General features: G+C 43.9%; 1 protein-coding gene across 4 annotated transcripts in view; it reads left to right on the forward strand.

The window, feature by feature from the left end:
* LOC144755526 (polymeric immunoglobulin receptor-like) overlaps window positions 1-12,013 on the forward strand; it is a 222,536-nt gene that overhangs the window by 94,911 nt on the left and 115,612 nt on the right. For 3 of the 4 annotated variants that reach the window (XM_078644537.1, XM_078644539.1, XM_078644538.1), the window contains one exon: window positions 169-303. In XM_078644537.1, the coding sequence (XP_078500663.1) occupies window positions 169-303 (135 nt within the window). Of the gene's footprint in view, window positions 1-168; window positions 304-2,398; window positions 2,534-12,013 lie in introns of all 4 variants that reach the window. The other variant, XM_078644540.1, reaches the window with a different exon arrangement.

A 12,013-nucleotide genomic window follows, 5' to 3' on the forward strand; every position in this document is an offset into this window, starting at 1 on the left:
GCAATATGCAAAGGTGCGTTGGCATTTTTTGTAGATGTTTAGCACACGTTCTTGTGAATATACCCCTTTATATATAAACAGGTGCGTTGAATGGTACACGTACTTGTGATTATACCCCTGTGAATATAAACAAGTATGTGGTATGTTTAATTATCTTTTTTTCATCAGTGTCAACAACAGCATCAGTACTTGGGAGTCAAATGACAGAAACATCTCCATTTCCAAGTCCTATCAGCATGGAGGAGAAACGTTCTCCATACTATGGAACTACCATTGGAACTACTGACATAGGAGCCACACAAGGTGGGGTCCTTAGTGCAGCTAAAGCACTCTCTTTTTTATCAATGCCTATAATGGGAATCTCTTTTGCCTCATTTTCCATGCCTCTTAGTGTTTTAGAATGTAGTTGCATTCAGAAACAAGCATTGGCTGCCATTTTATAGTGAGTTTTTCTTAAATATTTTGAAATACCATTTGAAGGTGGCCTCCATGCATGCACACAAAATCAAGTCAAGAAGAGAGGTGTATGTGAAATTCTATGGTGGTTAAAGGAGATAAAGATTATTGGTCTGGAAGTTGACTACTCTGTAAAAAGTGGTGGAGAGATAACGTAAGAGATTGAGTTGGAAGTTCTTACAGAAGTACAGTTTGCTAATTACCAACATGTTAATGAGATGTGAGGCGGTCTGTTTGGATAAGAAGAAGGTGGATGCTTGGCGTAGGAGGCAACTGAATGAACAACAGTTTGAGTGAATGGTGCTAACAATGTCAAGGCGGGGGAATTACTGCAAAGATGGCAATGTAGTGTCAGTATGAAATGCTTTGAACGGTTCTATGAAGATTAGGTTAGAAGAGACTTTATATTTGTAAGCCGGGGGATAAAGATAGATAAGTGTGTGAGAACAGCTCCTTTGGAAAGGAGTGTACAAATTATAGGCCACACTGGATTAGGTAAACTGCGGCAAACGATCTGGCAATTTAGTGGTTTTAAAGAAGTGGAGCTGGGAATGAAGTGTGGTAATTGGATAGAAAGAGAAGTTGGCTTATGAGTGAAATTCATGTTATTTGCTTTTGCATAATTATGTGAATTGTGACGGAAATTACACAAAATTCCATGCAATTATGCAAATGCCAATCCGTCATTCAGATTTATATTTAAGTGCGAAATGCATCCTGATGTCAGTTTTGACACGAGGACATGTTCTGATGTAAAAAAAAGAAAACATAGCGCAAAAATACAAGTGGCATGACCAACATCAGGTCACGTTCGGGGCAGTTCAGGTTATTATTGTGCGCTTGCAGTAAAAGTTGTAGTGAACAACAAGAAATTACGCAAAGTGAGGTAATGGTGTAATTTAAGGAATTTCTCATTACAACTGTAACTAGTAATTCTTGAAATTACACAAATTATGCAGGTGTAATTGTAATTCACCCCGGACCCAAATCCTTGAATAGTGGTATGGCTATAGTAGATTTGAAACTTTGTAGGTAGGTATCAGATAGGATGGAGTGGTTAAATATTGGCAAGAGTCAGGAAGGCCCTATTTTCTCTATATTGAACTTCAATATACAGAAATTACGTGTGGGAGATGGAAAAGCTGCGCGGGGCACATTTGATACGAATAGGAATAGGAGGCAGTGCTTTCTGTGAGCATAATTCAGGGAACTATATTCAGTTTTGGGTGATAGCCACTGGGGCTCGGACTGATTGGAGGATGTTTGTCTTGGTAGCACAATGTTTCAGAAGCGCTAAGAACTGTCATGAGCGAGTTAACCCCTTCGACGCTGATGACAAGCTCAGCTCGTCATGAGGTACGCCTGTCGTACGCTGATGACGAGCTGAGCTCGTCATGTAACGCGGGTTTTAAAAAAACGCAGCGCACAGCGGGAAAACCGCTAGCGCGCATGCGGTTAAGGGTGTATAATGATCAAGGTGCTCAGTAGTCCCTCTGCTGAAAGGGCATACATCTGACCCCTGAAGGAGCAGATGAAGTAATGCGGCTTTGGAGCTGAAGGGCAGCAAGGCTAAAGCATAGGAGGTGGTAGTAGCGACAGAAATGTGACCCAAAAAGGGGATTGAAAGAGTCTGTTAGATAGATTGACAGAACGGGCTCAATGTACGCTTAGTTCATTCAAATGGGCAGGGATTGAGTCGTGTGTTCTTTCATCTTGGAAGCCATGGTAGTTGTTACTGGAGGTGGGAGGAATCAGGGTTGAGGCTGTGGGAAGTGGAATAATGGTCAGTATTGAAACGGACTGTGTAAGAGAAGCAGAAGTGAAAATCACATCTATAGGTTTGCCCAGAGATCGGCTGAGAGCAGACCGAGTGTTGGGTGGGACGTGCTGTGGGTAAAACAGTAATCTCTTTTTGCTTCGTTGGCCTTTCTAACCTCCATAGGGTCGAGCTTCATGGTCCCTGCGAGCAATCTTCCTTTGAGATTTGCTTCGACTCCACAAGATTATGTCAGCGATGGCACCATGTCTTCTCTTTTCGAGGTCTCTAGAGGATCCACAATTGAAGGAATTACACAAAGTTAGTCCTTTGTTGATTTTCAAATTTTTTTTTTTGAAACTGTATATTAAAAATAGCTTCCTAATGAAGGTCTGACAGAAGTAAGATTGAAAATTCAGCATAGTTACTTATTTCTATGGATGCAATTATGGAAGGTTGCCCCCATCAAGAGAGTGCTCATTAATTGTATTGTATTGTATATAACTTTATTCAATATACAATATCATAAAAGTTTATTAAAGTTTATAAAAAGCATTAAAAAGACATATTAAAAACATTACACAATATATGCAAAACGTATACTATATTACAAAGTCCGTCCATGATATGCAAAACAGACGTTTATGATACAAATTAATTGATCATGTATTAATATAGACAGGTAAAAAACATAATATATCATAAAAAAAAAAATTACATCATTTCGGGGTAACAATCTACAGTTCCACAGACAGTGGTTGAGTCTTCCCGGAAAGTTTCATCCTCCTCAACCAGGCACAGCCCAGATATTTGGCCAATCTGCATATTAAACTGGGGATCAAAGTCTCCGATGCTAGAATACGCATCGCTGCCCTGTGGTCTCTACAGCCCAGATTGAAACAGACAGGTTTCAGCCATTTCCTCCTCGCCTGGCCATACGCTGGACAGGCGAAGAGGAAATGGGCGACCGATTCCGTAGGGGAAGCACAACCTGGACACCCCAAGTCGCTCCCCCTCATATGCCTCCAGCCTGCTTTAAAGTCGTTCACTGGAAGAGTGCCAAACCGGAACTTCATTAATTTGAATTCACAGGTGGTCATAGTTCACCTACCCTATGTCTGATGCCTCATCTTTTGGATCCTTTAAAACATTTTTCTGCATCTGCTACTCCTGCAGCCACTTTCCTGAAGGGGAAACTTGAATAGCACTCCTATCCTGGGACATGATTGAGGGCCTTTAATGGGCATCATGTGTGAATCTGGCACTGGTGCTGCATATCTTGTAAGCAGGGGTTCATTTGTAAGATAATGAGTGCCGGGGGATAAACAGTTCTCAGAAGCCAGTGGCCACCACTGTTGAATGTGAGGGTTGATAAATGTCTAGGCTGCGTAGTCTTGATTAGGTCTAACTCCTCTTTTATTCAACCACTCCCTATATTTTTATCTCACCTTTGAAGATTGTTTTCCATGCCTCGTTTCTCCCTTTGTCACTCTTTTTCTTACTTCCTCTTCCTCCTCCTTTACCCATTTTTTCCTCTCTTCTCTGGATCAAAATCTTATGGTGGAAAAATAAGTGCTGGTCCTCAAAAAGTAATTCTGGTAGGCCACCCCTGCAAACAACGGCCAAATTCAGCACTGTCTGCAAGTGGTGGGTGCAGCAAAGTACCACTCAAGAGCTTCCACTCAGATATGGAGTCTGTGTTTTCTCTTTAATTAACATTTGACATAAATTGCCCCTAAAATGCCAGGACAAGCAAAGGATAGGTTTTAAGGAGCAGAGACGCCAATTTAAATGATTAATAAACTGTTGCTGAATATCTTTGAAAAATGAAACCTAAAACCTTCCTAAATCGTTTTTTCCCCCCACCTTTACTCTTCATATCGTGACTCCTTTGCTTGGTGGTGTCAGATGCCGCAAGCAAAATGTTGACGTCCGCTGCTGATCCAGCTGTTATCACAGGGTGGATGAATGTGCCTGAGCACCTAACACAGACTGCTGCAGCAGCTGAGGAAGAGTCTGCAAAAGGTGGGCTAAGTCTGCTTAATTAAGATGTTACCCCTTTCCCGAATAATAATAAAGGGCTTTTTTTATTTACATTCCAACGTTTACCAGACCTGCTAACTCTCACGACTGCATGGTGTGTCACTCCATATCAGCTCCTTTCACATGGTCACCTGGTAAGGGGTCTTTATCACAATAGTTTCAGACAATGTGAGTTAAAAATCCCTGATTGTATCCAACTCACACGGTGTGGAGGCTGAGCACAGCCAATGTCAATCGGGGATTATAGGCAGTGACCTGCACAAAGTCCCGCCCTCCCACCCACCTCAGTGGCCACTCCACCACTCAAGTACTTTCATAGTTGGCAAGGTAATGGTATCATGCTCCACACACCCTGCCTCAACAGATTCCCTCCTCTCAGACAGAGAGAGCCTAATTTATGGGGCCCTTACGCTGCTGTTGCATCACTTTTTATGATGCTGCATCCGTGTAAAAAATAAATGCACTACGCCTCACCATATTTACAAAGTGACACATCTAGGCAGATGCATCCCTTTATAAACCCCTGCACTACATTATACCTGCAACAGGTGTAATGTGTGCAAGGTGGGCAGTCCGATGCAGGAAAGTCAGGTAGAAGTGACGCAGTGAAATGTATGAGATTTCACTGTGACACTTCCCATGTGAAAGGCACTGCATCACAACTTACGCCTGCTTGAAGCAGGCATAAGTTGTAATGCAGTGCCTTTCACATGGGGCATGTGAAATTACACATTTGTGGACTTGAGTCTGTTTTCAGACACACTCGAGCAATGTTTCAATTTTACGCCTACAGATACGTCAGGAATGCTGACGTATCTGTAAATCATTGCGACATGGATTGCCATACAGTAATTATGGCGCATCCATTGTTCCTCAAGGATGGCACTTTGAAAAGTGTAGCATCGCTGTTTTCTCACAGAGATGCAACACTTTTCATCAATGAGAGCCTGAGTTTTTTTTAGAGGGGGGTAGGTCTGGTTTAAAAACAGGCAGTTTTTGTATGACCAAGAACAAAGGCCAGACATGGAGAGCTGTGTTTAATGAATAATAATCTTACATATAAGAAAGATTTAGAAAAAAAAGGAATCCAGATTCTAACTTCTGAACCTCTTCGTAGATCTAGTTTCAGAGTGACAAGAGCAGCATTCCTTGAGCTGGGTCATCAACTCAGAAACTCTTCTTTTAGGTGTCTTTCAATTAGAAGGGGAAATTTGTTTCAAATTTCCACTTGTGGTGCATAATGTCTGTGAGAATGAGGTAAAAAGAAAGAGTAGCTTGGGTTTGAAATTTCCAGATTCAACGGTTTATTTCAACTTAAGAAAGCAATTGCGACCATCCCAACACAAGGGCTATAGGGGTTGTTGGAGATGCCAGTAGCAGAGGAAAAGAAAGAAAGAAAGAAAGAAAGAAAGAAAGAAAGAAAGAAAGAAAGAGAGAAAAAAGAAAGAGAAAGAAGAAAGAAAAGAAGAAAAGAAGAAAAAAGAAAGAAAGAAAGAAAGAAAGAAAGAAAGAAAGAAAGAAAGAAAGACATTCTTGGTGTACTTAATGTATCGCACAATATGCCGAAATAAAAGAAGTTCATTAAGAGCACTCAACAGAATTCTGGAGTCTCATAACATGCCAGCTAAAGGAAAAGAAGTTAGATGCTTGGTAGGAGGGCATTCAACTGAATGACCAGTGATCAAGGCATCTGTGCTAAAATTGCCATGGTGGGCAAGTGGTAGGGCTAGAGTTGATTTGAAATATTGTGGGTAGGTATCAGAAAAGAGGATGTGGTTAAATAACGAAGTGAGGCAGAAAGGCTCATGGACTGATGGCCACTGTCTTCATAACTCTGTGCTCGCGGGCCCAGACAACGACTTGGGTTTGTAACAGAATTTCAACAGGTAAACAATATTTATGGGAGATGGGAAAGTTGAGATGAGCACATTTGATAAAAGTGTGGGTGTACAGAAGAAAAGAAGGTAGGAGCTAGAGCCTTCAATGCACTATAATTCAGAGAGGGCACTGCCATTAGTTTTGGGTGATATCCGCTGGGACTGGGATTGAAGGGAGGCTGTGTGTCTTCATAGTAAGATGACTCAGTAGCACCATAAACTGTCATGAGTGTGTTGTGGGTGTGTTTTGATCAAGGTCCTCAGGAGTCCGTCTCCTGAAAGGGCTTTGCATCTGACCTCCGATGAAGGGGATCATAGAAGTAATCATGCTTCGTGGTTGAAGGGCAATTGGACTAAGTCAGTAGCAGTAGAATTATTGACAGAAATGTGACCTACAATTGAGTCAGAATCAGATAATGGGATTCATTTAAAGTGGATTAATTCAGCATGTGCATCGATTGAGTCACTCGTGTCCTCTCATCTCAGAGGTCCTAGTAGTTGTTAGTGTAGCTGGAGGAGATCAATGTTTAGGGTGTGGTGAGTGGAAGAATGGTCAGTCGTGAAATGGGGCTGTGTCAGAGAAGCAGAAGGGAGACTCAGATCTACAGGTTTGCCCAGAGATAAGCTGAGAGCAGATCTGTTGTTGCTTAGGGGAGCAATTGGAGAAAAAGTGCAATCTGTGGTTCTTTGGGTTCTCTAATTTCCTCAGAATCGAGAGTAATGGTTCCTGAGAGTAATATTCCTTTGAGTTCTTCACTAGGTCAGAGAGGGTGCAGGATCTTCTTTTTTCAGGGCCTCTAAGGGAGCTGGCAGTGAAAGAATAACGGAAAGTTGCTTCCTTGTCACTGTGTGTATTCAAGATTGCAAACAGAATTACTGAAATTGTACCTAAAAGATAGATTCCTAATGAGGGATGACAAAGGTCAGTGAGCCCATTCCGTGCAGTTGTTGTGATGATGTTTGATTTCGGAAATGTGTGTCCCTATAAAGCCAGAGGCTTGTATGACATTAACAAGTGGTCTGAGCTCACTTAACCCTTTTCCAACCCACTTCGAAGCCAGTAACAAATGCCAGTATTTGCCGCTCACACAGCCGCGTATCTGAAGGGGCAAGATATAAGGCAGTGCTTCCAGCCATCCCCCACCCCCCGCATCCAGCCCCTCCCCCTCCAGACCAGGATTGAGGGAAAGGCATCAGTTTATTACATATTCTTACATTTGTTGGTACATAAAACATCACAAAGTTACCGTCAATAATATATACCAAGCATCGTCGATTATCAACTGGACTTTCTGCACATTGTAAACCATGACAGCAATTATTCTTGGGCGTCTTTCATGCGCGTGCCACGGCTTCTAGGCTCCCCCTTGCTTCCCATGTCCAGCCTTCGGGGTCCTCCGGCCCTGGCATCAAGTGTCATGTCCGCCCTGCACTTAACCCATCGACCCCCAGCGTCCCTGCCATAAGACATCCCAAAGACCCTGCTCGGGCAATTTCTTTTGACCCCACGATGTTCTTATCTGCATTCTGTTGTTGTTGTACGCCAACATGCTGCTGGCAGTTCCCAGACCGATGCCAGCTCACCCCTTTTCCGTTCCCCCCACCCCGCACCATGCCTAAGAGAAACCTAGAAGCTCAAGTGCCGCCACTATTTTCAAAAGGAACATGTTCATTCCTACTCCGGATAACTGAACCCCATCGCTCGCATAGTGTCCTGGGGGCTTCAAGTTAATAAGGCCATGTCTCACATGCACCCAACACTTGTGCTTGCAAACTTTGGCCATGTATATATTGAGTTTTCTCCTGGTTCTCGCTACTGCATTTTTATTTAAGGCCCCTCTCCAGCTGGGTCACATTATAACTTCAGACCACAGGATTTCTGCAGAGTGGACCAGTCTGGCTGCTGCGTCAGGTCCACCTTCATTTTGTCCAACAAATCCCAAAGCCTGAGGTCGGTGAGATTATTGTCACCTAGATGCACCACTATGGCTGCTGGTTTTCTGTGAGTTTGCAGTGCCTTATTCAAACAGGGTAGTAGCTGCACCCATTTCAGGCCTGACCTACTCAGCCGATTATCCTGGTGCTCAACAACACAATACCCTCGTACTCCTTCCCCATGCTTGTTTAGCACTGTTCCTTCATGATGTGTGAGTGCCCCAGCATCCTGTCATTAGAGCAAGATTGACTTAAGGCATGTTGACCTAATAAATGACTTGAAGGACTGCGACCTCCACTGGCCTAGCTGCTTGATCTTGTCGCCACTTAGGCCAAGTGCCGCAGCAGTCGTCGCTGCACCTATCTGTAAGGAGTGAGAACTAAAATGTTGTGGGGGCGGACCTGCACATTCAACGGTTGCCCTAATTACTGCTGAGAACTGTAACCTACTTAGGCACATCCCATCCCTGTGTATCAGTAGCAGACTACCCCATTTGGGTCTGAGACTCTGGTAATCTTTGGTCAGGTACACCGGGCATTTTCTCGGGCTCTAATGCAACCCAAACAACCCCTACCCCTTCCCCCTTGTGATCATATGACTTTCATACATTGTGACGTTCTTCTAACCTGGGTTAGACCTGGATGGGGCCACCAGTTTACTGATCCTGTATTCTCCGAAGAAGGCCAGTGCAAATGTTGCCTACAACAGTGCGGCTTTGGCCGGTGACGTGCACAATTTAGGCACTGCTCTCAGCAGTGCCCACAAAATTCCGAAATCAATGGGCTTCCTGGCATCTTTTTTTCCTGTCCTGCATCTGCCCCCAAACACACATGGCTGCCTGGCAGTAAAAAGAGTTAACTGGGTCTCTCTCTGAATGTAAATTCGCATGGTATGCAACTGCATTCAGATGCGTCTGTGCCCAGGGTTTCGACTCTTTATTCTTGAAAGGCCAATGCATAAACCTCTCTGCCTGCTCGGTCGTCAGTTCCCTTGTCTGCCCACCACCACCGTGACCTCCTGAAAGCATGTCCAGCATTTACTATAGTTCGTGTTTTTCTTGGGCACAAGGGCCCTGTTTACGAGGAAGGTTGATTATGGTCTAACAATTTACAAAGATTTGTGTGAAAACTTCATCTCCTCCTGTTCCCCGTGGGGGTGGACGGTGGGGGGAAGGTGGGGGGGGGGGGGGGAGGCCGCTACGAGAACCTTTCCCACTGAACATGATAGAGTTATAACATCCAGACACATGCCTCGCCCTTCTCACTATGTTTGCGCTTAGTCCATAGCCTACCAGATGCAGCAACAGGTCTATGACCATCAGATGCCTGCTGTGCCTAGATTTATCAGCTGTACTACTGTGTAATTATTGAAGTGCAGTGTGACATGTTTGTTATCTAGCCTCTCTTTCCAAATGGAAAAGGCAACCATAATCTGGAAGATCGCGGCAAACCTTACTGCAGCCTTTGTTCTGTCCCTTTTTTAGACGCACTCCAGTCACACCCCTACATACTTAATTGGTCACTTTAAAACCTGCTCGCCAATGCCACGCAGGTATTTTCATGGGCTTCTGTCTGCCTGCCTCTCTTCCTTACACCACCATAAGAGTGCATTAGAGTGAGTCCCCTTTAGTGTCCAGTAATGCTTTTCCGGGCCCACGCTTCCGCAGAGCGGAGCATGGACACTCACTAGTATGCAGATTCTTATCACAATGCGCCAGAGCATGCAGATCACAGTAGCAAACGAGGGACAGTTGGCAAAAGGTGGGCTCAGACTTAGGAAACCTTTTTCTATTTGTCATACATGCCAACAGTCTCCATTCAGGTGGTAGACTTACACATTTTAAAGCCAGAAATTGCTTTGTTTTAGATGTGTCCCATCTGAAATTGCTTTTTGTTTAAAAAAAATTCAATTGGGAAACTACAATCCCCAATTTCTTTTCAAAATCTCCCACTTTACTGATCTAAAATGTCGTGAGCTTTTGGCACCAGTTCTGCACATGCTGTCAGTGATCTGTTTAGCAATCTAGTGTGCAATTTGAGAGCTTTCACTCTGATCTGGAGTGTGTGTTTTGTCAATTGATGGATGGAATGCTGAACAATGTCAAACACTCACCCCAAGTACAGAGATTAGAGTCTAAATCCATAATTTGTTTGCTCACCACACAACCCCAGTTTGGACCCAGCCATATGCAAATCAGCCTTGACCTTGCTCCCCATGGGAACTGTCCAGGCTGAACTACCAGTTCAGGCCCTCCCTGGACCAGAAACAAGCATAATAGGACTTGTTCAGGGTATCACACCTCATCAGCCAGGATAGCCTGGATCCAGTGCCATGGCAAACAGAGAACCTTCTTGGGGTGACAAATGCAAAATGAACAATTGATGGACGGAATGCTGGACAATGTCAAACACTCACTCCCAGTACAGAGATCTGGTCCTAAATCCATTGTTTCTTTGCTCACCATGCTACCCCAGTTTGGACCCAGCCATATGTAAATTAGTCTTGACCCTGCTTCCCATGGGAACAGTCAAGCCCATACTCTCATGTCAGTTCCTCGCTGGATCAGAAACAAGCAACCTAGGACTCGTTTTGGGGTGTCACACCTCAACAGCCAGGATAACCCAATCCAGGTGCATGGCTAGCACAAGACCCACGTCTGGTCATCCCCGTCCCACTTGGGGTGACAAATGCATTAAGAACAATTTACGGACGGAATGCTGAACAACATCAATCACTCACCCCCAGTACAGAGATCTGGGCCTAAATCCATTGTCTTTTTGCTCACCACACCACCACAGTTTGGACCCAGCCATATGAAAATCAGTCCTGACCCTGCTCCTCAAGGCAACAGGCCAGCCCAAACTGCCAGGCCAGGTCTTCCCCGGACTGGAAACAAGCATCCTAGAACCAGTTTCAGGGTATCACACCTCATCAGTCAGGATAGCCCGAATCCAGTGGCATGGGACCAATGTCTGGGCATTCCTGTCCCACTTGGGGTGACAATTTCAAAAAGAACAATTGATAAACGGAATGCTGAAAAATGTCAAACACCCAGTACAGTGATCTGGGCCTAAATCTATATTTTTTGTTTTGATTACCATAACATTGCTTATTTGCTTGGGGTTGGGTCCAAACTGGAATGGCACGGGGAGCACAAAAACTATGGCTTTTGGCCTAGATATCTGTATTGGGGGGGAATGTATGACATTGTTCAGCATACCTTTCATCGCTTGTTCTTTTTGCTAATGTCACTCTTAATTGGACAGGTATGCACAAACATAGGTCCCATGCTTGCTATGTCACTGGAGTTAAGTTATCCTGGCTGATGAGGGGTGTTACCCTAAAACCAGTCCTAGGATGCTTGTTTCCTGTGCAGGGAGGACCCTGCTTGGCAGGTCGAGCTGGACTGTTCCCAGGGGGAGCAGGGTCAAGACTTATTTGTATATGGTTGGGCATGGTGAGCTAAAAAAAACACTTTCATTTTGGTCCAGAACTCAGTACTGGGGAGTAAATGTATGATATTTTTCAGTATTCCGTCCATCACTTGTTTTCTTTGCTACTTTGTAAAAATTGAATGCAAAATGTGCATTGTACTTAATAAAGACACTACTCCCTTCTGGTTAAGAATGTGGGAGCATTTTAATTTACTGTCCAATGTTTAATGACTGGCAGTTTTTGTATGCCTGATAACCAAAGTTTAGACATGGAGAGATTTCTTGAAAGTGTACCAAACCTACAGGTTTAGAACAAAACAACAAAAATCCTCTATCCTGAACCTCTTCCTACGGTGATTTTACCTATATCTATTGTCACGGTGTCTAGAGCAGTGTTCCATGAGGCTGGATCATCAATAGAATAGATCTGCTTCAGAGTGTTTTTACTAAATCGAGACGGGGAAGTTCATGATAATTTCCAACTTGTGGAATAGAAAGTCAGTGAAATTGC

This window comes from Lissotriton helveticus, chromosome 5_1 (assembly GCF_964261635.1).
Source record: "Lissotriton helveticus chromosome 5_1, aLisHel1.1, whole genome shotgun sequence".
In the NCBI taxonomy this organism is placed as follows: Eukaryota; Metazoa; Chordata; class Amphibia; order Caudata; family Salamandridae; genus Lissotriton; species Lissotriton helveticus.